At 50.1% G+C, this 25,261-nt stretch overlaps 1 protein-coding gene across 1 annotated transcript in view; it reads left to right on the top strand.

Moving 5' to 3' along the window:
• The first annotated feature begins 13,169 nt into the window (after positions 1 to 13,169).
• RBFOX1 (RNA binding fox-1 homolog 1) overlaps positions 13,170 to 25,261 on the top strand; it is a 2,483,424-nt gene continuing 2,471,332 nt past the window's right edge. The window contains 3 exon segments of the mRNA XM_031657938.1: positions 13,170 to 13,304; positions 13,306 to 13,564; positions 13,567 to 13,844. Coding sequence (XP_031513798.1) covers positions 13,266 to 13,304; positions 13,306 to 13,564; positions 13,567 to 13,844 — 576 coding nt within the window. The 5' untranslated portion in view covers positions 13,170 to 13,265.

The raw sequence follows: 25,261 nt of genomic DNA, 5'->3' as shown, positions 1-25,261 counted from the left end.
CAGTAGAAGGATGGGTGGCTAGAACCCAAGAAACTGGAGCAGCTTGCCCAAGGTCACCCTCAAATTAGCGGAAGACTCGGAATTCAAATTTAAGTCTCCCAACTTCCTTCTCCTGTGCTGTTTTCATCACAGGAGCCATATCCCAGCTTCTAAACAAAATGAACCAACCAACTAACCCAAATGACCCTGATGATAAGGGCTGACATTTATCCAACTAAAGTCATGTATGCTTTAATTTTCTTTTTTTCTTCAGACAGAGTCTCCCTCTGTCACCCAAGCTGGAATGCAATGGCACGATCTCAGCTCACTGCAACCTACCTCTGCCTCCAGGGTTCAATCAATTCTCCTGCTTCAGCCTCCCCAGTAGCTGGGATTACAGATGCATTCTACCACACCTGGCTAATTTTTATGTTTTTAGTAGAGACAGGGTTTTGCCATATTGGCCAGGCTTGTCTTGAACTCCTGACCTCAGGTGATCCGCCCACCTCGGCCTCCCAAAGTGCTGGGATTACAGGTGTGAGCCACCATGCCCGGCCCATGTATGGTTTAATTGAAGTTACTTTCCTTTACTTTGGTACTTTGAACTCATAGAGAATAAATAATCAGCACTGTCTTCATAAAAATTCTTTGTTGAGATCAGAAGAGAGGGGAAAAATAATCTCTACATTTGCTGCACTCGAATTCATGTAACTTCTCAAACAGGATGAGTTTCTTTTCTTTATGTTGCGCTTGCCTTCTGTACCCTCATGCATATGTCTGCCACTTAGTAGCTGTGTGATCCTGATCCCTGATCATGTTGCTCAGTCACTCTGAGCCTCAGCATTCCCATCTGTGTAATGAGAACAGTGCCTGCCTCATCAAGGTGTCATGACTGGATGGCATGAGGCATACAAAGCAATCAACAGTGCCTGGCCATATCAGTTGCTCACAAATGTTAGTTCTTTTTTCATTATTTGCACAGAAGAAATGAATGAGCTCCTTCCCCATTGGATAAATGTCTGCTGTTCTGTATTCTGCTTGCAGACTGACCTGGCCTGCCTCTCATTTTGCTACTAGGATTGTTCATGGACACCTCTCTCTGTCTAACCCCCACCCCTCACCTTCAGCATATATGCACACACAGCACAGTATGCACATTTGGGTGTACAAAACACAGACTCTCCTTTTCAAGTTGCAAGTAGGAGTAAGAGAGAGAAGTAAAATGTGGGCAGTAAGAAAGAATGTGAGTCCTTACTTTATTTTTTCTTTATTTTTTTTTTTTTTGGTGAGGTAGGGTCTCCCTCTGTCACTCAAGCTGGAGTGCTGCATGGCTCACTGCAGCCTCGACCTCCCTGGCTGAAGTGATCCGTCCCACTCAGCCTCCCGAGTAGCTGGGACTATAGGCACATGCCATCACATCTGGCTAATTTTTGTATTATGTTGCCCAGGCTTGTCTGGAAATCCTGGGTCATATGATCTTCCCACCTTGGCCGCCCCCGCAAAGTTCTGGGATTACAGGCATGAGCCACTGCACCCAACCACGTCCTTATTTCCGAGCCTTTTTGTTCCCCAGTGTTTTCCCTGCCCTGGACTAGGATAGGAAATGCCATGTTTTGAGTTAGTGCAGCTTGGGACCAATGTGTACAGTGTGGACTTCAGTATTGAGCCCTTTTGGTTCTTTGTCTCTTTTCCAGGGGCTTGGTGCCCAAATCAGTCAGACATCAGAACCCAGACAAGGTGTTCCCAGGTGGTGCTTGTGCCTGGGACCCGCATAAGCTGTATTTTCTTGGCCAGCTGGGTGGTGTCCCTGTATCTGTCATAGAAGCTTCCCTCCTCGGGCACACCTTTGTCATCACTACAGGTGTGTTCAACAGCACCAAAGCAAGAGGAGGAAAAGAGAGGAAGGAAGAAGGGGTACAGAGGAGGGAGCAAGTGGGAGTGAGAGGGATGGAGGGGGAGGAGGGGAAGTCTCAGAAATCTGCAATCATCCACTGCCTGGGAGGGAAAGGGGAAATCTGCTCTGGCCGTGGTGCTGAAGTACAAGTGCCCTGCAAAGGACTTGGAGGCAGCAACACAGCCAGCAAGAAATATGACACACACACAGAGAGAGAGAAAGAGAGAGAGAGAGAGAGAGGTGGGGGAGAGGGAGGGAGAGAGAAACAGAGAGAGAGAAAGAGAGAGAGAGAAAGAGAAAGGAGGGAGAGAGGGAAAAAGGGATAGAGAGGAAGAGAGAGAGGAATGGAGGGAGGGAGACAAAGAGAGGGAGGGAGGAAAGGAGAAAGAAAAAAGGAGAGAGTAAGAGAGAGGGAGGGAGGGAGAGAAAGGGAGGGAGGAAGAGAGAGAAACAGAGGGAGAGTGAGAGAAAGAGAAAGGGAGGGAGAGAGAAACAGAGATGCAGAGGCAGGGAGAGAGAGAGAAAGACGAGGGAGGGAGGGAGGAAGAGAAAGCGAGAGAAAGAGAGGGAGGGAGAGAGAGAGAGAGAGATACAGATAAGAGAGAAGGAGAGAGAAGGGGGGGTGGCTGATAGGATGCTAACTCCTGCCTAGATTAGGGGTCAAATGCCAATGCCACAGGTTCATGTTGGGGAGACACACAGCTTTTTTTTTTTTTTTTTGGCCAGCATTTTTGTTCACTTCCCGAGGAGGCTTAAATTATGTGCGCGTGTGTGTGTGTATGTGTATGCATAAGAACAGGGATTATTACTACATGAATTTTACTCCACGTTGGAGGCATTGCTTGGGACATCATCTTACTTGTGCCTATAAAACAGCAGGGCAGTGTAGCTGGGGCACAGACATAGGCAGCCTTCCCCTTGGGTACACCATAGCTTTGCTCGCAGTGCAGGAGGCCGGTAGCTCTGTGGGAGGGACAATGAAAGATGCTTCTGTTCTGTCTTCTGAGGCCTTGGCTTCTAGTTCAGCCCAAGGGGATGGGGGATTTTTTACTCTGTTTTGATGATCAAGGGTGTTCCTGAATCCCTGTGGTTGCCTATTTGGTTTGCTCTAGTTTAATCTTCTGGGGGTAACCAGGGGTTTGCTGTCTGCCTTCTGTGCTTCACAGGGACTTCTGGGATCTTGCTGGCTTCCACGAAGCTCGGGGATTTCCATGCAGGAGTAGAAGATGATGGGCATGTGGCTGCATGGTGCCTCAGAGCTCAGGCTCAGGAGCCAGACATGCCTGCATTGAAGTCATTTCTGACCCTCACTGTGGTCTTGGGTGAGGTTTCTTCTTGTTTTGTTACTGATGCAGATGTGGAGGACCCTGGGTGGTGACTGGTATTGGAAGATGACAGAATGAAGGGTAAGGCTTTTTGTTAATGTCCACCCTGAAATTATTACACAATGCACCACGGTCCTTGCTGGTCCTAAGCAGTCAACTTGATCTTATAGTGATTCCCCAGAAAGTTCTGGAAGGCAAGTGTCTTTGAGAGGTTATGAGCGTGGGCTTGAGGCAGACCAGTGAGATGCGAGTCCCAGCTCTATCCTTTACTAGCTGGGTGACCTTGGACCAGTTGTTGAGCTTCTCAGAGCTTCATCTTCCTCATATGTAAAATGGGAATAATAACAATATCCACCTTAATGGGTTGTAAAAAAGATTATTTATTTTAATTTCTTACTGAGACAGGGTCTCACTGTCGTCAAGGCTGGAGTGTAGTGCTGCAATCAGCACTCACTGCAACCTCCACCTCCAAGGTTCAAGTGATCCTCCTGCCTCAGCCTCCCTAGTAGCTGGGACCACAGGTGCGTGCCACCACTCCTGTGTAATTTTTGTATTTTTTTTTGTAGAGATAGGGTCTCATTATATTGCCCAGGCTGGTCTCAAACTCCAACTCCTGGGCTTATGTCATCCACTTGCCTTGGCCCCCCAAAGTTCTGGGATTACAGGCATGAGCCACTGTGCCTGATCTATAAGGATGATTAAATGAACTAATATACATAGAATGTTTAGCACAGTGACTGACACAGAGTAAGATTTAAAAAATATCAGCTATTATTTTTTCTTCAACTTTTATTTGAAGTTCAGAGGTACATGTGCAACACGTGCAGGTTTGTTACATAGATAAATGTGTGCAATGGTGGTTTGTTGCACAGATCATTCCATTACCTTTGTATCAAGTCCAGCAGCCATTAGCTATTCTTCCTGATGCTCTCCCTCTTCCACCAACAGGCCCCAGTGTGTGTTGTTCCTCCCAAGTGTTCATGTGTTCTCATGATTCAGCCCACTCGTAAGTGAGAACATGTGGAATTTGGTTTTCTCTTCCTGTGTTAGTTTGCTGAGGATAACAGCTTCCAGCTTCAACCATGTCCCTGCAAATGACATAATCTCATTCCTTTTTATGGCTGCATAGTATTCCATGGTGTATATGTACCACATTTTCTTTATGTAATCTATCATTGATGGGCATTTAGGTTGATTCCATGTCTTTGCTATTGCAAATAGTGAATATCAGCTATTATTATTTTATTAATATTATTACTGTTGTGGCTCAGGAAATGATAACTCAACATTTGGCACTTTGACGTACTGAATGCTTCGAATGGAAATAGGAAGGCCTCAGAAATAAGTCTCAGAACCAAGGTCTCTTTGACCTTCCCTTGCTCCCCATCTCTGATCCTCTTTCTTTTCTCAAGCACAGGGAAGGACTCTCTCTGAAATTTTATTTGACTAAAGAAACTTCTTTCCAAAAGAAATGCAATTGTCTTAAGACCCCCTCCCTAGGAATCTCATCAAATAACCACCAGAGAAGAGAAGAGACTAAAAGTCGTCACCATGCTGAGACAGATTTTCATCTATTCTTCTGAGGGCAGCTCTAAGAGATTACCTGGGAGACCTTATCTGCATAATAAGACAACCTTTGCTCACAGTGAACTTCTGCCCCTCACCTTCCCACCACCTCCCCTAGAGTTCTGAGGGATGTTGTCCCAGGCCATTGTTCTTTGGGCTCATTAATTTTCCTTAGAAATTATATACTGTCCCTAAAATTACCTCCAGGCCCTTTATTTCCCTTCCCCCTAAGTAAATAAGTATTTAAGCCTCAATGACCTGGTCTCTCTTTGAGCCTCATATTTGCAGGACTCCCATGTCCATATACACACCAAGAAATATGTATGCCTTTGTTTTCTCCTGTGTATTGTTTATTTATCAGTCATTTTAGTGAGCCTTTCATGGGCAGAAAGGACACTTTTCCTCTGTCCCTACATTACCATGGCTCTTGTCAACTAGAAAGCATTGGGAACTAATGTGTGCTTCCTGTCCTCAGTTTCATTATGTGAAAAATGGGGCTGCTGATAATAGTCACTTCAGTAGCTCAAGAAAGAAATAAGAGAGGTCACACAAAGTGCCCCCACACAGTGTAGGCACCCAAAATAGGTCATTTTCCCTTTCCTCCTTTCTTTGATCATATCCAAGATCAAGGTATATCAAATATCGGCATAAATGCACAGTTTGGTGGTTCTTGCCTTTTTGAGGGGTCATGGGTCCAGAATCACATCTCCCTCTCAGAGTTCAATAATTCAGTGAACTATAATGGGTTTTTATCTCATTGCCCAGAACAACCCATCTTAATGGCTTTTTCACACAATACATTAAATACAATTTTCTAGGAAAAAATGTGACCCACAAAAGTGGGTTCTTAAAAGTCAAGCTCCCAGCCAGGCACAGTGACTCTGTAGTTCTAGCACTTTGGGAGGCCAGGGCAGGAGGATCGCTTGAGCCCAGGAGTCCAAGGCTTCAGTAAGCTACATTTGCACCATTGCACTCCAGCCTGGGTGACAGAGTGAGAACCTGACTCTTACAAATAAATAAAAAAAAATTGAACTCTGGTGATGGTGAGATGTGGAGAGTCTGACAGTCCCAAGAGTGCTTTGTTGTGGATCCGTACAGAAGCTTCTGAGCCCAGAATCTCTGCCTGTTCTGGGACTCACTGTTCTCATCCCATGGCTGTCCTTGGCCCCATTTGAGGCTGTCTGATGGGTGAAGACAGGATGGTGTTGGGTTGAAGGGGCCTTCCTCCTTCCCCAGTGCTGTCTCATACACACACTGGCTGTGTGGGCAGTGCCTTTAACACTCTCTTCTCTAAACTGCAGTTTACAGTGCCTTCCCATCCATCTTTGTTGGGCTTCCTTCCCTTCCCTGTTTCCCTTCCATACCCATTTCCTCCCCCCCCCCCTCCCCTCCCTCCCTCCCCCCTCCCCTCCCCCTCCCCCTCCCTCCCCCTCCCCCTCCCTCCCCTCCCCTCCCTCCCCTCCCCCTCCTCCTTCTTCTTTTCTTCTTCTTCTTCCTCCTCCTCCTCCTCCTCTTCTTCTTCTTCTTCTTTTCTTCTTCCTCCTTCCTCTCCCTCCTCTTCCCCTCCTCTTCCCCTCTCCTCCTTAATGCTCTGGCTGGCTGTTGTGCTGGCGCGCTGGCTGGCTGTGCTGGCTGCTGTGGGCGTTCCGCTGGTTGCTCGAACGGGCCTGACCCAGGCAGGGATCTTGTCACGCAACCTCTGCCTCCTGGATTCAGCGATTCTCCTGCCTCCAGCCTCCTGAGTAGCTGGGACTGAGGCGTGTGCCACCAGCCCAGCTAGTGCCTGTATTTTTAGTAGAGATGGGGTTTCACCAGCTTGGCAGGCTGAGTGTCAGAACTCAGGCCTGTGCAGGTCTGCCTGGGATGGGCAAACCTGCACTTTAAGCTTTGTCTGAGGCTGGAGGGACAGGACAAGTATCAGACTGGCTCTGTGCTGGCTGCAGGAGGTGCCCTCAGGGCCAACGTGGTTTTGGGCCAATGCTGGGGCTCTCAGTGTTTGTTCCATAACCTGCAGATATGCTCACTAAGTAGGTTTAAAGCTGAGGAGGAAAAAAATTAGGTGCTAGGATGCTGGAGAGACCCTCAGATATCCCTTTACATGAATCATTTAAGTAGATGAAGAGCTAGATTGCAATAATCATTGGGAGGAGAAGAATAAAACATGAGATTCTAGTCACATCCCAGATTTAAAGGTAAAATGGGTAAAAAGTGACATTTTCAAACCTGGAATCACACTGGAGTGTTATTTGCATCTTGATAGTTAACAATAAAATTTAACATTAAAAATAGGGCCAGGTGTGGTGGCTCATGCCTGTAATCCCAGAACTTTGGGAGGCTGAGGCAGGAGGATTGCTCAAGCCCAGAAGTTTCAGACTAGCCTGGGCAACACAGGGAGGGACCCTGTCTTTACAAAAAATAAAAAAAAAAACTAGTCAGGCATCTTGGCATGCCTCTGTGGTCCCAGCTACTTGGGAGACTGAGGCAGGAGGATTACTTAAACCTTAGGAAGCAGAGACTGCAGGGCTGCAGTGAGCTGAGATTGCACCACTGCACACTCCAGCCTGGGCACAGGGCGACAGACAGAGTGAGACCCTGTCTCTTAAAAAAAAAAAAATCAATCAATCAATCAATTTCCAGCAGCACCATGGTTGGGCTGACAGAAAGCTTGTTGATGACCCTGGGGAAGCTGTAATCCCTGTGTAATTTACAGGTGCTGGCCACATAGAGACAAACATGTTCCAAATCAGGTGAAAGCTGAGAAACTATAAGCAGAGATAGGCAGGCATCTGGGAGTATGGGCTGGGAAGAGTGAGGCACCCTGGCCCCAGTAAGATGGAAAGTAAGATGGGACTCATGGAATTCTCAGCAGCCATGCAGGGCCACAGAAATGCTGACTTGTCAGTTCAGTATTTTGGGGGTACGGCTGGCTTTGGGGTCATGGCCAGCCACTAATGACCACTCAGGAGGTGGTTTGCAGATGGTATCAGGAGTCAATTGTGGGCAGTTGCCTGAAGAAATTATGGGCGTGTGTGTGTGGGGTAAATCATTACCCCCACTGGGATTTCTCATTGGAGAGGAAGCAGCTACACTTTGAGTTCAGGGGTCTACTCTTATGGGGGCACCTGTGTAGGGTGGACGGGCGGGAGCTCTGGGAGAGCAACTGTCTCATCCGGATAGAGTCTTGGGGACTCAACTGAGAATCTAAGGCAGGCGTTTGTGGGAAGAGGGTGGTTCTAACTGCTGGGTTTCTCCCCTCACCTCCTAAACGACTAAAAGTTTTCAAGAGGGATTTCAGCGGGGAAGCCAAGCCTTGGGGCTTATTTTCCTCACGCCCTAATTCATGACCAGCTTAAGATATGGGTCTCGAAGCTTCTAATGGCCGATCTGGCTGCACAGTGAGCTGCAGCTGTTCCCCGGCCCTTGCCTCCAACTTCCCAACCTTGACGCACAGTCTCATCAGCATTCAGTCTCCCTCCTCCTCTTCACCAGGATCTCATCCAACTTCAGGATGAGCCTCACCTTCTTTGTAAGCAAGGTACGTGGGCTGGCCGGGTGCGGTGGCTCATACCTGTAATCCTAGCACTGTGGGAGGCCGAGGCGGACAGATCACAAGATCAGGAGTTCAAGACCAGCCTGGCCGACATGGTAAAACCCTATCGCTACTAAAGATACAAAAAATTAGCCGGGTGTGGTGGTGCAAACCTGTAATCCCAGCTACTTGGGAGGCTGAGGCAGGAGAATCTCTTGAACCCAGGAGGCAGAGGTTACAGTGAGCCGAGATTGCACCATTGCACTCCAGCCTGGGTGACAGGGTGAGACTCTGTCTCAAACAAAACAAAACAAAAAGTAAATGGGCTAATGATATTTAAAAACAAACAATTTTTGAACCTTTATTAGGTGTCAGGATTAGAGCTTTACATGCATAATTTTGTTAAATTCTCATAACAATCCCACCAGGTACTGTCGTGATGCCCATTTCACAGATGAAGAAACTGAGGTTTCTAGAGGTCCAGCCCCTGCCTGAGCTAATGCAGTTACAAAGGCTGAAGCCTAGACTCGATTGGAGTTCGGCCTGCAGTGCCCTGGCTGAGCTACCTGCCTTCTAGCTCCACGGTGGAAGGGGAGAATCCAGACGTCCTCAAGACCTGCCCAAGGAGTGTCCCTGTCACTGCTCTGCCATCCTTCTGATGCCACCCTGCTCCGTGTCTGGCTGGAGCCAGCCTGGTTATGTCTGGGTTTGGGTCCATAGCAGATGTTCTCAGTGGCCTTACTATTCCTGTGCACGCCAACCACTTTTGCCTGAAGCTCTCTGTGGCCGCCAATGCCACTTTGTTGAAAGTACTTGGAAATTAAGACCCTCTAAGGAGTATCTCTGAGTTGTGCCTGGTGAGTTTTCGGGTAGGAATGGCCCAGCTCCTGCAGACCTAGGCGGGATGTCTGAGGTGCACCTTCTACATGCTCTCTCGGTTGGATTAAGTCCTGGGATGCCCACAGGAGTCACCGAGAGGTTAACCTTTTACAGCTGTCTTCCCTTCTCCATATTCATCCCATATCCCCAGGCTATCACCAGGGTTTCCCGGCATCACCCCCAAGTAAACGTCTTGCACTGGAATCATCATCTTGGGGTCTACTTGTGGCGGGACCCAGGTACTCACTGGGGTCAGACGCATCTTCTCTGTGGGTGTGGGGGTTACGGCGGGAGCCTAAAGACCCCACTGATGCAGAAGCCGTGTCTTCCTTCAGATATCCACAATCTTTTTCATGGTTTCCATCACTTCTGCTTGCTGCTTTATTACTTATTTATTACATCTGCACCTGAGGTGGTGAGAATTCTACTCTTAGACTGATAGAAAAAGAACTATTTTTTTCTCAGACATTTCCACTTTTTTTTTTTTTTTTTTCTGAGACTGAGTGTCACTCTGTCGCCCAGACTGAAGTGCGGTGGCGCGATCTTGGCTCACTGCAAGCTCCGCCTCCCGGGTTCATGCCATTCTCCTGCCTCAGCCTCCCCAGTAGCTGGGAGTACAGGCACCCGCCACCATGCCCGGCTAATTTTTTGTATTTTTAGTAGAGACAGGGTTTCACCGTGTTAGCCAGGATGGTCTCAATCTCTTGACTTCATGATCTGCCCGCCTTGGCCTCCCAAAGGGTTGAGATTATAGGCGTGAGCCACCGTGCCCGGCTGACATTTCCACTTTTGTCTGTTGGCCCAGATGTTGACATTTTCTGAGCTCTCGAAGAATTTACAGACATTTGTCCTAGGTCAGAGTAAAAGGGATCCCCTTTGTTCTGGACCTTCTGCTGCCTTGATCATCGGATCAAGTTGAGGAAATGGTCCCTTGGGGAGCTAATCCCAGTGGCCTGGTAAACTCACACCCTTTCTTTTGATGTCAGGCCTTTTAAAACATCAGGGCCACTTTCCTTTACTCGTCCAGGATGGAAACATTTGGCAGCAGTTTTTGCAATATCCATCCCTTCAACAGCCACATGCCCCAGCTGAGGGCTTGGCACCATGCAAAAGCAATGGAGATTCAAGAATGAACCAGCTTAGCACAGGGGATTTTTAGGGCAGTGAGACTATTCTGTGTGACACTGTAATGGTGGATACAATGGTGGATGGTCACATCCATCCAAAGAATGTGCAGCACACCAGGAGAGAAACCTAAACTACGGACTTCACAATAATATATCAATATTGACCCATCAACTGCAACAAATGCAGTACATTAAAGCCACATGTTAACAACAGGGGAAACGGGATGGGAGGATTTGAGGGCATATATGGGAGCACTATACTTTCTACTCATTTTTCTGTAAAGCTTAAGCTACTCTAAAAAAATAAAGCCTATTCATTAAACAACAAAAATGAATGAGCCTTTGCCCTTACAGAATTCACCATCAAGAGGAAGAGGAGGCTGGGTGCAGTGGCTCACACCTGTAATCCCAGCACTTTCAGAGGCCAACATGAGCAGATCGCTTGAGCCAAGGAGTTCAAGACCAGCCTGGACAACATAGAGAAACCCTACCTCTACAAAACCCACAAAAATTAGCTGGGCTTGGTGGTGCATGCCTGTAGTCCCAGCTACTCAGGAGGTTGAGTATTGATGATTGATGGAGTCCGGGAGGTTGAGGCTGCAATGAACCATGATTGTGCCACTGCGTTCCAGCCTGGGCAAGGGAGTGAGATCCTGTCTGGAAAAAAAAAAAAGAAGAGACGGATAGATAAGCCGATCATGTCAAGGTATGCTGCAGACTGGGACAAAGTCTGTCCAAATTGAACCTCAGGAAGGCAAATATTTATGATACATACCAGAGAGAGTCTATGACAAGCTGGTGGCCCATGTCCTTTTAATTGTCCCTAATTTTCCTACGTAGTTTAAATGCTGCAAAAGATGGGGTTGACACTGTGACCTTGGGCACTGGAATTGGGTCAGGCTGCGTGGGTGGGGACTAGAACCCTGAATTGTGGTTTTGTTTCCAGAGATGTCGGAATGTTTCATGAGTAAGAGAACAGCCTGTATGTTAGATGCCCTGAATTTCAATGTCAGCATTGCCACTTTGCATGTAACCAGAGATGGGTTTGGAGACCCAATGGATCTACCGTGACATGAACTTGTACTAACATTCACCCGACCTCCAAAATGCCTATTCTGACTGGTAGACCCTCGTCTCGCCCTAGTGCCAGTTCAGAGCCTGTGTCCAGTGATCCTGCACAGGTCTCATTAGTTCCTATTCCCCTGTTCAGTTATCCTGGTAAAAGGCTGCATATTTCTTTGAGGGCAGGCTGGGAGAAAGTATAAATTTTTGGCAGTGGAGCAGAGTCCTTTCTGGAGGGGACCTGGCTTCCCATTCAGACAAGGGACTCCGGGTCTGTGAACTGGCTTATGTCTGGGAATCGACTGGGGACTGTGGCTCTGTTTTTATGATTCAGGTTAGACTTCTGCTCACCTGACCTAGAACGCTTCTGCAAACACAGATCGAGTACCAGTGTGGCAGGCTTCTTATCTATTTCACTTCTAGGAATGCCACGATCGGGGGTACCGTAGGTCTGCGAGTCAGGCTATTCTGGTTGCAGCTTTGAGTCTGCTGTCCTTTATGGTAATTGCGTCTACCTTGCCTTTGGGGATTGAGTGCTGCGGTCACTTGGCCCCAGCCCCTGTAGTGTGCCTATGTCACTTACTCTCTGTATGCCTCAGTCTCCTCCTCTGTAAAATGGGCTCCCTAATAGCACCCACCCCCAGGGCTGCTGTGAGGTATAGATGGATTGGCATATGAGAAGTAATAGAAGAGGGTCGCAAAGCCCGTGTGTCATTATCAGAATTATTTTGTGACAGGGGAGAGCTGGAGGAGAGAGGAAGGTGCTGAGCACATCCATGTGTTCTCCCACCAGTGTGTCCTGAGCACCTACTATGTGCTGCCCACTGTGAGAGCTGTTAGGGAGGAAATAGGGAGCACAGCAGGGTAGGGGCAGCCATCGGGAGCTTAGTGGGGAGACAATTGTGCAACATGGTTCCAGCGTTTGGGGTGGGAGAGCTCAGGGAGTACAGGGGCCTAGGATCCTGGGCAGAATCATGGAAAGGACACAGCCTCCCCAGTCTCTCCTTCCTCCACTGCCTCCCTGGCCTCCCCGGCCTCCCCAGCCTCCCCTGTCTCTCCTGCTTTTGAGGTAGGCCAGGAGCTGCTGGTGCCCACTTAGCCTGTCCTGGACTGTGGGTGTAGCACCTCAATGTCCAGAAAATACCCCCGGTTCAGCTCATCACACAGCCAAGGAAGGAGCTCCACACTGACACTAAGGGTGCATCCTGGGCTCATTCATCGGTGCTTGCCTCCAAAATATTTCTCCACGTCTCCTCCCTTTGCCCACCTGCATTGTCTCTGTGCCTGAGCCCTGGCTGGGGGCCCGCAAGGATCCCCTATCTCCGCTGTCCCTGCACGGTCGGGTCCCAGCCAATCTGTCTGCCCACCGCACCTCTCTCCCCTTGCCCACCACGCTCCAGCCCCACAGTCCTCTCTCTGCTTCTTTCCCAGCCTCTGGGCTTTTGCACACGCTATTCCCTCTGCATGAACACCCTCCACTGGGCTGAGCACAAGTCTGAGACATCTCTCAGCTGTTGCTTCCTTTGGAACAGCCGCCGCTACTGTTCCTCTCCCAGCTCTAAGACCTGCTGAGCCTCCTGTCTTTTTCAGTTCCCATGCACCCAGCACTTCTCCTTGGCCTCCTTTTGCCCAACTGACAGTGTCCATTCTCAATGCCTTCTCACCCAGCGCTGAGCCCCACTGGGTGAAGGCAATGCCTGTCATGTTCACCACAATATCCCCTCCCCCATCACCGCGCCTGGTCCACAGTGACGCTCAAAAAATATCTATTGGCAGGCAATCGAAGATGCATTCATGTCATCCTGCAGGCGGAATTCTCCACGAGTTTTGAGCAGCCTCGGTTTTCCCACCACCTCCAAATCATGCAAGACACAGTGTAAGAGCAGACAAGGTGGCTGTGGCCGATGTCCACCCTCTCGGGGCGTCCCTTCTCTTCCCTCCTCCTTGAGGCAGGGAGACCATGGGGATGCAACCTGGCTGGGGCGGGGAGGAGGTGCAGGGCCTGACCACCGGCAGGGGACAGCGACAGCCTGGGCCGGGGCAGGTGAGCGCGGCGCAGGCTCGGGCCCGGCGTGTCCGCGGTGCTCGCGAGAGGCCAGCAGAGAGCGCCAGAGAGCCAGGAGCGGCCCGCGAAGGAGCCCGCGCCGGCCCCGATGCCCAGCTCCGCGCTGCGCGGACGCACCGAGCCCGCGCTCAGACGCCCCAGCTCCGCCGAGAGGCCGCTCGCGCCGGGTCGTTCCTCTTCCCCAAGTGCAGGTAGAGCCCCCGGAGCCATGGCCAGCCCTTCCGGCAGCTCCGAAGCCACGGGCAAGCCCCGAGGCAGGGATGGCCGGCCCAGGAGCGAGGAGGACGATGTCCCTCCCGAGGAGAAGAGGCTGCGGCTGGGGCTGGAGGGGGGAAGCGCACAGCCCGAGGACGGGGAGGACGCGCCGCGGCCAGGCAGGGAGGAGACCGGCACCCAGACAGGTGGCGACGGCAGAGGAGTAAGTGACGGGGGCGCGGGGGTCCGGGGGCGCGGGGGTGGCGGGGACGCAGGGTGGGGGCGGCGGGAGGCTCCGTGGCCGGCCCCGGGTTGAAGTTGGTAACTGAGCGGCAACTCCCGCGGGCGCGGAGTGACAGCTTGTGACGGCCTCCGAGACGCCAGCTGCCCCTTCTCCGGTGTGTGGCTTCGACTTCCTGATTCTCCCACGACGTCCCTGGCCGTGAGACCCGCTGGACTCTGCGGCTGGCCAAAAGGGGAGGGGGAGCCCCGCGTCTCGGGGGCCCCCAACAGGGGAAGGGGCGGGGGTTGAGCTGGGCATCCTGTCTGGGGCATCTGTCTGGGACTCTGTCGGTGCCTCTCACCTGGCGAGGGGCTTGTGGAGGGGGTAGGGGGGAAGTCCCTGGCGCCAGGCTTGGCCAAGCCCCGCTCTGCTGGGCTGCGGGCTGGCGGCGCTTACCCAGCTCCTCACCTGCCCCGCATCTTCCTGTTTTTCTTCCCATTCTGGTTGGGCAGCGAGAGTTGAGAGGAGGCAGATGGCTTCCATCCCAGAAATCGCTCTTCTCTTTCCATTCCCACAGAGAGGGACAGAGAGGCAAAGTTCCTCGCATCCCCCGGGGCGCCGTCCCCGTGAGCGCCCCGTGTCCCGCACACGTGGGCCCCTGAGTCACCCGGCCTGTGTGTGTGGGATGGGGCTCCGTGGCCAGCCTGGCCTCCTGGGGTTCACTTTCTGCTTTCCTACCCCCAACTCTTTCTGTGTGGCTTTGCTGGCCTTCCGCTGGGGAGGCACATGGGTTTGGAGGGGAGACGAGGGCCCCCTGGAGAGCTATACCCCTCAGTGAGGGCTGCCACCTTGATGGTTTTTGATGGATAATGGGGTTGACCTCTTTGTTCCTTGCAAATGTTTTTATGTTTGACCATTTGCTCAGCGGGGCTTGTCTTAATAATTTGATTCGTGGTTAATGAGCCCCACATGGGAGAGAGGGCGGCCTTCAATTCTGAACCCATTTAGGCAGCACGGGCAGCCCTCCTCGCCGTCGGCTGCATCAGAGTCCCCCTGCCCAGGCTTGGAGATGCTGCCGGATGCTGTCTGGGAGGCTTGGTCATGGTGACATCCTTATCTCCCCGTGCACGTTACTGCATTCAGAGCTTGGGTCACCTGGACACTGAACTCAGGTGAATTTTGTTTGAGATCCTCGGAGAAGGACAGTTCTCTGGAAGGTTTTCCAGAACCCATCACGGAAAGGATGAGAAGGGAGAGGTCCTGGTCCGGGACACAGTTACAGTGGTAGTGTAACACTGGGAAACTTTATTGCGTGAAGTCCTTGTCACTCCCTCTACCTCCCTCTTTTACGTGGACTCTGCCAAAGACCAGGATATCAGAATGCAGTGAAGTGACCGAGTGTAGTGGAACCTTGGGAACATGAGTCTGGAGCCAGGCGGCTGGGGTTTGCATCCTGGTTTTGCCCCTCCTTAGCTGGCTGACATGGCACAAGTCACGTACCCTCTCTGAGCCTTACTGTCTTCAGTGGCAAATGAATCTGTCAACAGGCCCCATTCCATGGGGCTGTTACTGCTGAAATTAAAGGAAGCTCGTCTATAGAAAGCACTTAACATTGTGCCTTGCATATAGCGTCTGGTGGATAAATGGGACTTGGGACTGAAACTCATGCCTTGGTGTGTTTTTGCAGTGATGTTTTGTTCTGGGGTGCATCACAAGAGACAAGGTTCTTGGCTGGGCGTGGTGGCTCAAGCCAGTAATCCTAGCACTTTGAGAGGCCGAGTGGGGAGGATCGCTTGAGCCCAGGAGTTTGAGACCAGCCTCGGCAACTGGCAAGTGGTGAAGCCTCATCTCTACCAAAAAAACAAAAAAACAAAAAAACAACAAAAAACAAAGCTAGGTATGGTGGTGTGTGTCTGTAGTCCCAACTACTGGGGAGGCTGAGGTGGGAGGATTGCTAGAGCCTGGAAGGTTGGGCTGCAGTGAGCTGTGATCATGCCACTGCACCCCAGCCTGGGTGACAAAGTGAGACCCTGTCTCAAGGAAAAGAGAGAGAGACAGACCCACAAGAGTCTGAAGCCAGAATCTCCATGTTAAAATGCTTTCTGGAGGCTGAAAGGATTATATATTGATAAGGAAATATTTAAAAGGCAGAAACCCCACTGAATTTTTTGGTCTACAAAGGGAAATGGGAATCCCGTGATCTGAAGGATGGTGGAGGAACTGAACAGACACCGTCCTTGTTTCCTGAGTCTGAATATGGTACCCTCTTTTCGGGGTGCCTGTATCTGCTCAGTCCGGTGGCCCCTTGAAAAGAGGGAATCTTGAGTTTCAAACTTAAAATTTGGCGCACTGCCCATAACGCTCGCCAGACACATTCCTTTTCCTTTTTAGTTTCTATGGGAATACTCTGTTTGAAGAACCCATGAGGCAGTGTCAGGCTGGTGTGAGGATCAGCAGTGATTTCTTTGAGGAGGAGAGCCCGTTTCTTCACTCCTAGGCCATGTCTGAGTGGATCAAGAAGAACAGAGTGCCCTTTTATGAGAGTTTGTCTGCGTAGACCATTAGCTTGGTAAAAATGTCAAAACCATCCTTGTTCTTTAATAGCAGATTATTTTGGACTTTTCTCTGCAAGAAGCAGCATGGGCATTCAGATGCTTTTAAGGATAAAATGTTCTTTCTCATCACCAGGCCTGGCGCTCTGGATGGCTGAGGTTTTAATGTGACTGGGTGTCCCTTGGAGTGGCTCCCAGGCTGTGCTCTTGCGGTTGGGTGGCAAGGGGTTGCTTTATTCGGTGGTGACTAGAGGGTGTTTTAGCAGGTAAATCGAGACCCCAGGAGCCCCTGAGTGCCCAGGCCTGCTGCAGGGCATCTGTTTATGGTGGAGGGTGAGGGGCGTTGATTCCCTGCCAGTATGAGAAGTTTCACAGGCTTCTTGTGTATCCACAAACACCCACCCCAGTGAGAAGGCATAGAAACCCTGGCCCTCTCCAAGCCTTTATTGACCCCTTGTAAATAATCCCAGGATGTGTCCGACCCACAGCTCTTCCTGGAAGGACAGAAAAGTCTCTCTTAGGTATTTGGTTATCAACCTCAACCATTCAATCCACCTTTCCCAAGACCAGGCACCTCAGCAGAGATTTCTGGGTTGTCAGGCAGAACCGAGCATTCAAGGGTAATAACTCACGGGAGTCCTTGAAATCCCTGATGGATGCACCAGGTAAAAGCATCCAGGGTTGAAAACAGATCGGGAAGGTTATTGTCAGCCTGGGGCTCCCGCAGAGGTTCACCCACGTTGCAGGTATTTTCCCTTCTTGCTGGGGAGAAACCTGGGTTTCTCAGCTTTGGCACAGTCACAACATTTGGGGTCAGACCGTTCGTGGCGGTGGTGGGGTTGCCCTGTGCATTGTAGGATGGTTAGCAGCATCTCTGGTCTCCATCCTCTAGGTGCCATTCTCCCCTCCCAGTTACGTCCACCCCAAATGTCTCCAGACAGTTTCACATGCCATGGGGGAAGGGAGTGGTACATGAGCAAAACCACCCCCGTTGAGAGGCATTGGTCTACACTTGTGGAAACGTTTGAGGGTGAGAGTGTTGACCTTGGGTCCCTGCTGTACCCTTTAGGAGCAATGCGGTCTTGGGAAGTTAATACTACTCCAGGGGTCTCAGTTTTCTCATCTATAAAATGGAGATCAATGAGATACACTTTCACAGGAAGGTTTTATGGGATTTACTGAGATAATAAGACAGTACATGGAAAATGCTGAGCATAGCATTTATTTTTGATTTTTTTTTAAATTTTAAGACAGAGTCTCACTTGTTGCCCAGGCTGGAGTGCAGTGGCATGATCTCCGCTCACTGCAACCTCCACCTACCGGGCTCAAATGATTCTCCTGCCTCAGCCTCCAAAGTAGCTGGGATTACAGGTGCCTGCCACCACGCCTGGCTAATTTTTGCATTTTTAGTAGAGAGGTGGTTTCACCATGTTGGCCAGGCTTTTCTCAAACTCCTGACCTAAGGTGATCCGCCCACCTCGGCCTCCCAGAGTGCTGAGATTACAGGTGTGAGCCACCGTGCTGGGCTGGGCATAGCGTTGTAACGGACAAAGCACAAAATACTTGGGCAATATCTTTTTACATTTGGGTTGTGTAGACTCCATCCTCCATCCCCTCATGCACTGGTGCGGTGCAGAGCAGAGTATCACCCACCTCGACTGCAGAGTGGATTTGGGTGGCATCTTGGCTTTCTGCACAAGACTCGCCTGTTCCCCACCACATCCCCATGGTTCTCAGGGTCCAAGATTCCAGGAGGCAGAGACGTGGGCAGGCAGGGCAGGTGGCCCACCCAATTCATTCCCACGCTGGGGACTTGCAGAGCTGGCTCCCCAAGACAGGGTGTTTGGACCAACATCTGGGTTTTTGGATTTCCATTTGAGCACAGCTGGACTACACAGGCTGAAGCTCTCTCTGCCGAGATATAGATATTTCCCTGGCAACGATCTTTCAAGCTGACAGGAAGACACGGCCACCCGCTGGAATGCGGTGTGTCTGCCGTGGCGCTCTTGTAATTTGTGAGGCAGGCTCCTGAGGAATGCAGTGCGTAAGTGGGAAATGGTGGGAAGTTCTCACATCCTCCCCTGGCCGAAAGTGCTGCCTGCGCAGGTTGGTGGACGGTCCTTTGAGCAGGAAGAAGACGCAGAACACATTCCTGTTAGCTGTGACAGAGAGGGACAGGGTACACACTGGACATTTCAAGCCCCTCCAGAGAAGCAAGTCTCACTGTGCTGGGAGTACTTGTGGCGTGGGAGCCGTGTTGCCCTGGCCTTTAATTATTTCAGGAATATTTAACCACAGGGCTGGCAGGCTGGATCTTGATGTGTGTTTCTCAGTTGGAAAGACTTTGGACCATAGGAAAATGTCTCAATTCTTTGAATTTCATGAAGGTGGTCATTATTTCTTTTGGTGGCCTCTGGAACGTGACACAGAACTCAAGGGACAGGAAGGAGATGAGTTGGAGGCTGGGACAGGGGTCCCTGGCAGGGATGCTGGTGACTCACGTGATGGTGTTGGAGATGTGTGGAGTCCAGTGCCTGATTTGGGGAATATTCATGGGGTATGTTCCAAAGGACTTATGGACCTATTAGGTACTGGAGGCGAAGGGTCAAGTTTGACCTCAGGGCTACAGTGTCAGCCAAGAACAGGAAGTCGATGTTGGACTCATTGGCTGAGGTTGCTTGGAACCCAGGAGGCAACGTGGGCCAGGACAGATGGGTCTGGGGCTGGGAGGGCAGGTCTGGGCTGGAGACTCACTGGGGCTTGGGAGGCATCCCAGGTAGATGGTGGTTGAGGTTATGGAAATGACTGCGATTGCCTGGGATGAGAGTGGACACAGACAAGATGGGGGTTTTGCTCTAAGCCTGGGGAACCCACCTCCCAGGTTCAAGGGATTCTCCTGCCTCAGCCTCCCATGTAGCTGGGAATGCAGGTGTGTGCCACCACGCCCTACTAATTTTTGGTTTTTTAGTAGAGATGAGGTTTGGCCAGGGTGGTCTCAAACGCCTGACGTCACGTGATCTACCCACCTTGGCCTCCCAAAGTGCTGGGATTATAGGCATGAGCCACCATGCCTGACCATTTTTAAATATTAATTTTTATGAAATATTTTCAAACACATTTTACTGTACATTGGAAAAGTCGATCATGATTTGAAAACTTTATCAAAATCCAATCAAATGTCAATTAACTGTTTAATTGTAGCTAGGTAAGGAGACTGTTTTGACCAAAACATGTTAGAACAATGACCACTTATAGAAATAATCTATGTTTTAATGTTTTCGTTGAATTAAATAATCTTTTATATTCTGGCCGGGCACAGTGGCTCACACCTGTAATTCCAGCACTTTTGGAGGCCAAGGCTGGCGGATTACCTAAGGTCGGGAGTTCGAGACCAGCCTGGTCAACATGGCGAAACTGTCTCTACTAAAAATACAGAAATTGGCACACACCTGTAATCCCAGCTACTTGGGAAGCTGAGGCAGGAGAATACTTTGAACCCGGGAGGCAGAGGTTGCAGTGAGCTGAGATCGTGCTGCTGCACTCTAGCCAGCCTGGGTGACAGAACAAGACTGTGTCTCAAAAAAAAAAAAAAAAAAAAAAAAAAATTCTGGATTTTACTTTTAATAATTACTTTTGTAAAGAGAATATCTTCTTTTTTGGAGTTGTTTAACTGACAAAAATTATGTACAAAAGGGTATACAACATGATGTGATTGAAATATGTATACATTATGAAATGGTTAAATCAAGCTAAATAACATCACCTCCCAGACTTACTTTTTTTGTGGTGAGAACACTTAAAAAATCTACTCTCTTAGTGATTTCTAAGTGTCTGATATGTTGTTATTAACTATAGGTACCATGTTGTCCCATGGAGCTCTTGAACTTACTCTTCCTCTCTAAAAATGACATTCTGTGTCCTTTGATGGACATCTGCCCGCTTCCCCCCCGCCGGCAACCATCATTCTGCTCTGCTTCTATGAATTCAACTTTTTTCTTTTTCTTTTCTTTCTTTTCTTTTCTTTTTTTTGAGACAATCTCATTCTGTTGCCCAGGCTGTAGTGCAGGGGTGTGATCTTGGCTCACTGCAGCCTTGACCTCCCAAGCTCAATCAATCCTCCCACCTTGGCCTCCTGAGTATCTGGGACTACAGGCGTGCACCATCACGCTCCACTGATTTTTGTATTTTTTTTAGAGATGGGGTCTTGCTATGTTGTGCAGGCTGGTCTCGAATTCCTGGGCTCAAGCAATCTGCTGGGCTCAGCCTCCCAAAGTGCTGGAATTACAGGCATGAGCCACCATGCCTGGCCGAATTCAACTTTTTTAGATTCCACATATAATTGAGATCGTGTGGTATTTGTCGTTCTGTGCCTGGCTTATTTCACTTAACATAATATTCTCCAGGCTCATCCATGTTGTCTCAAATGGTAGGATATCCTTCTTTTTGAAGGCTAAGTAGTATTCCATTGTGTACATACACCACATTGTTGCTGGAAGTTTAATGGAGGCCAGTTGGGGGAGCAGGGGGAAAAGATTCACTGTAAGTCAAGATGCTCCAGCACCTACCCAGGATGTGTGCAGGATGCTCCTGGTCTTGCAAACTGTGGTTTGTGGGACTCCGAAGCCCCTGTCCTTCCACGATGCTTGCTGTCCCGTTATCACATTTCCTCGGAGGAGAACCCAACCTTGGTGGAGAGCCCTGCTGTGGCCATGTCCCTCGGCATGAGATGGCAAAGGATGGTGCTGCTGGGAGACCCTTACCTCTGCATACTGGGGGCTGTTTGCCTTCTCCATTCTTTCTCCAAGTATCTGAGCAGCCCCTCTGTGCCAGGTGCTGGTCTGCAAGATGTATCGATCCTTGGAGATCATGCTGTAGCAGAGGAGACAGGCTACAGCCCACAGGTCAGGACCAGCCCCCTGCTGTTCATACAAATAAAGTTTTATTGAAACATGGCCACACCCATTTCAGTGCATACTGTCTATGGCTGTTTTCCTGCTGCAATGGAGAGTTGAATAGTTGGGACTGAGACTCTATGGCCTGCAAAGCTGAACTCTTTACCATCTGGCCCTTAAGAGAAAGAAAAAAAATTGCTGATCCTTGTACCCTGAGAGTCTTAGGTTAAGAGGACTTTGTAGCACCCTGACGTCCCAGGGGACGGTGAGTCTAGCCACCCTTGAAATGTACACAACTCTGGGCTAGGGGTGCAGCAGGCCAGTCCCAGTTTTGCAGGTCTTTGGTATCAGGGGCACCGCCCAGGATTTTGAGTGGGGTTTCCTCACCACTGTGGCTGGACACTGGGCGAGTGCTTTCTGATTTTGTATGGGGAAGAGAAAGGAGGGAGGAAATGGCAACTTGTTGCCCTGTTCTAAGCATTTTCCAAAGATGGGTGTCCAGGCAAGGGCTTGGGATCTCACCTTGCACAGCTTACAAAACCCAGTGAGGTCGGCTGTGTTGGCGCTGCCACTCTGAGGGATGGAACCCCCAAATGACTAGGAAGGGAGAGAAAAGCATGGTTTCTGCAAGCGCAAGAACTGGCGTTATTGAAATTAACATTTCCCCCAAGTTTTATAATGTCTAGGCATGCATATTTAAGTGTCTGCCTCAAAAGCTCTTGCTAATAACCAGATGGTGCATTTAATTTCCTTTTTTTGTTCTCTGAGCAACATGCAGCTTCCTGCACAGTCCTCCTTGCAGGCAACTGTGCTGAGGTGACAGTCCTCCTGACTGTCAGCACAGACCCCGGGGGCCTCTGAGAGCCCTGTATTCTGGGGGCAGCCTTTCCCCTTCTATTCGGCCCCAGCTGGAAGGGGGCAGGTTACCCACAGCCTAGCACAGGGCTCCTGCCTTAGCTTGTCTAAGGAGTCTGGCTCCCTCTGACCCTCTAGACCTCACCAGCTGAGGATCAGAGCCCCGGGGCAGGGGCCGGGGGTGGGTGTGAGGTGGGGGGGTGCGGGGCGTGGTGGGGTGGTCTCAGAGTGCAGCTCTGGAAAGGGGCAGGGCAGGCCCAGGAGAAGTTGCTTGGGAGAGACTGTAAAGAGATGGCAGAGTTAGGACAAGAGGGCCAGGCACGGTGGCTCACACCTGTAATCAAAGCACTTTGGGAGGCTGAGGTGGGCAGATCACCTGAGGTTAGGAGTTCGAGACCAGCCTGGCCAACATGGTGAAAGCCCATCTCTACTAAAAATACAAAAATTAGCCGGGTGTGGTGTGGACACCTGTAATCCCAGCTACTCGGGAAGCTGAGCCAGGAGAATTGCTTGAACCCAGGAGGTAGAGGTTGCAGTGAGCTGAGATTGTGCCAGTGCACTCCAGCCTGGGTGACAGAGCAAGACTCCGTCTCAAAAAAAAAAAAAAGTTAGGACAAGGGGAGGAGGGAAGAGAAGGGAGCTGTGGGACAGCAGCCAGGACCTTAGAGGCACAGAAGAGGAAGCTTGGATTTCCAGTTCCAAAGGATGTGAAGACAAAGTCACACACCTTCAGCCTGCTCCAGGTGAGGCTGGGCTCTGTGTATTTTCCTTGTTTTCCTTTTCCTTGTGTTCAGGGTGTTGTAGAAACAGGTACGTAGGGGCTCTGTGTAGCGCCTGTTCTCATGGCCTTCGGGAAGCATGGGGTGCCCTGGTTTCCTTTGCTTCGTGTCCCCCTTTCCTCCTGCCACCCCTGACTGTGCACCCCACCTTGTCCCTCTGACCACCCTCCTGGAGGGGGCCTGGCCAGGGCTTGTGTACTTGCTGGTCTCTGGGGAGGAAGACTCTGTGACTTGAAAGCCTGTCGACTTAAATTGCAAGGTGTGGGTGCCTGGGAGGGTACATCCGCAGCCCTCTTGACTGATCCATTTATGGTTTTTTTTTTTTTTTTGACTCTGTTCTATGTTGTCCTGATGGAGGGGTAAGCCCCTGCCTTCTGCCTTTCCTGCCTTGAACTCTTGCAATTAGGCCAGATGGGTGGGTCCTGTGGTCTGAGTCTAACTTCTTAGTTTTTGTTCTGCTTATTAAAAATACAAATTTTTATTTGTTCATTTGTAAAGAATTCAAGCAATGCAGACCAGCTGTGGTGGCTCACACCTACAATCCCAGCACTTTTGGAGGCCGAGGCGGGCGGGCCAGGAGTTTGAGACCAGCTTGGCCAACATGGTGAAACCCTGTCTCTACAAAAAATACAAAACTTAGCTGGGCTTGGTGGTGCATGCCTGTAATCCTAGTTATTTGGGAGGCGGAGGCAAGAGAATCACTTGAACCCAGAAGGAGCAGGTTGTAGTGAGGAGGAGGTTGCAGTGAGCTGAGATTGTGTCCCTGGACTCCAGCCTGGGTAATAGAGCGAGACTGTATCTCCAAAAAAAAAAAACAAAAAAAAAAAAACAAAAAACCAAAAAACCAAAAAAACCCAAAGAATTTATATAGGAAACAAAAAACAAAACTTGCCTTTGTTTTGCTTTTCTTGGTCTTGCTTCTCAGAGGTATCACTGGTAAGGGTTGGGGTATACTTTTCCACACCTTTTTCTTTTATTTTTTATTTTAAGTTCTGGGATACATGTGCAGAATGTGCAGGTCTGTTACATAGGTATACATGTGCCATGGTGGTTTGCTGCGCCTATCAACCCGTCATCTAGGTTTTATGCCCTGCATGCATTGGGTATTTGGCCTAATGCTCTCCCTCCCCTTGTTTCCCACCCCATGACAGGCCCTGGTGTGTGATGTTCCCCTCCCTGTGTCCATGTGTTCTCATTGTTCATCTCCCACTTATGAGTGAGAATATGCGGTGTTTGGTTTTCTGTTCTTGTCCACACCTTTTTCCTCTCTGCACACAAGCACATGTATTTGCACATAAGTGTTTATTGTAACCTTTTCTAAAAAATAAAAATGGAATAATGCTATGTTTATTCTTTGGAAAAGCCTGCTTTTCAGGCAGCATGTCTTTGACGTTGTCTCACGTTGGAACCTGGGCACCACCTTCTTCTCCTGGCAGTTATTCCGATGGGTGGATGCACCATACTTCACTTAACCAGCCCTGCACCGATACCTCTTTGGATGGTTTCTGCCTTTTCCCAGTTGCAGACGGTGTTCTGATGAATTACCTCGCACACGTCACTTGGTGCTCTGTGCCTGCATTTCTGTGAGATGTTCCTGGAGGTGGACTGTCTAGGTCAGAGGGGAGGTCTGTGTTAAATTTGCATCCTGTTCTAAATTCCATCCAGTCATCCGGCTCCCTCAGGACTCACATGATACTGTCCTATGTAGACATCATCTTCTGCAGATGATGGCACGACCGCCTCTCTTTCTCTCTCTTTTTTTTTTTTTTTTTTGAGACGGAGTCTGGCTCTGTCGCCCAGGCTGGAGTGCAATGGCGCGATCTCGGCTCACTGCAAGCTCCGCCTCCCGGGTTCGCGCCGTTCTCCTGCCTCAGCCTCCCGAGTAGCTGGGATTACAGGCGCCCACCACCATGCCTGGCTAATTCTTTGTATTTTTAGTAGAGACAGGGTTTCACCGTGTTAGCCTGGATGGTCTCGATCTCCTGACCTTGTGATCCACCCGCCTCGGCCTCCCAAAGTGCTGGGATTACAGGCTTGAGCCACCGCGCCCGGCCTGCCTCTCTTTCTTTTACTCAGACCAGTCTGCACCCTAGTGTCCTGTGGGGGGTCCAGCCCCTACCCAATAGCCTGCCCCCACCCCACAGTGCCCCCAGCCCCTGCTGACAGGGACTCTGGTTTCTGAGCTCTGGCAGACTGCCTCACTCTGGAGAAGTTTGCCTTCTCAAACATTCCTGGCAATGTTATTGCAAATCCTGAGGCCTGCGTTTGCCTTCTTCAGGCCTCAGTTTTCTCATAAGTGAAATGGGGATAATGTGATGCTACTGTCTGCATCCCAGAGC

The sequence above is a fragment of the Papio anubis genome, chromosome 18 (assembly GCF_008728515.1).
Source record: "Papio anubis isolate 15944 chromosome 18, Panubis1.0, whole genome shotgun sequence".
Lineage (NCBI taxonomy): Eukaryota > Metazoa > Chordata > Mammalia > Primates > Cercopithecidae > Papio > Papio anubis.
This window is presented reverse-complemented; position numbering and strand designations above follow the sequence as displayed.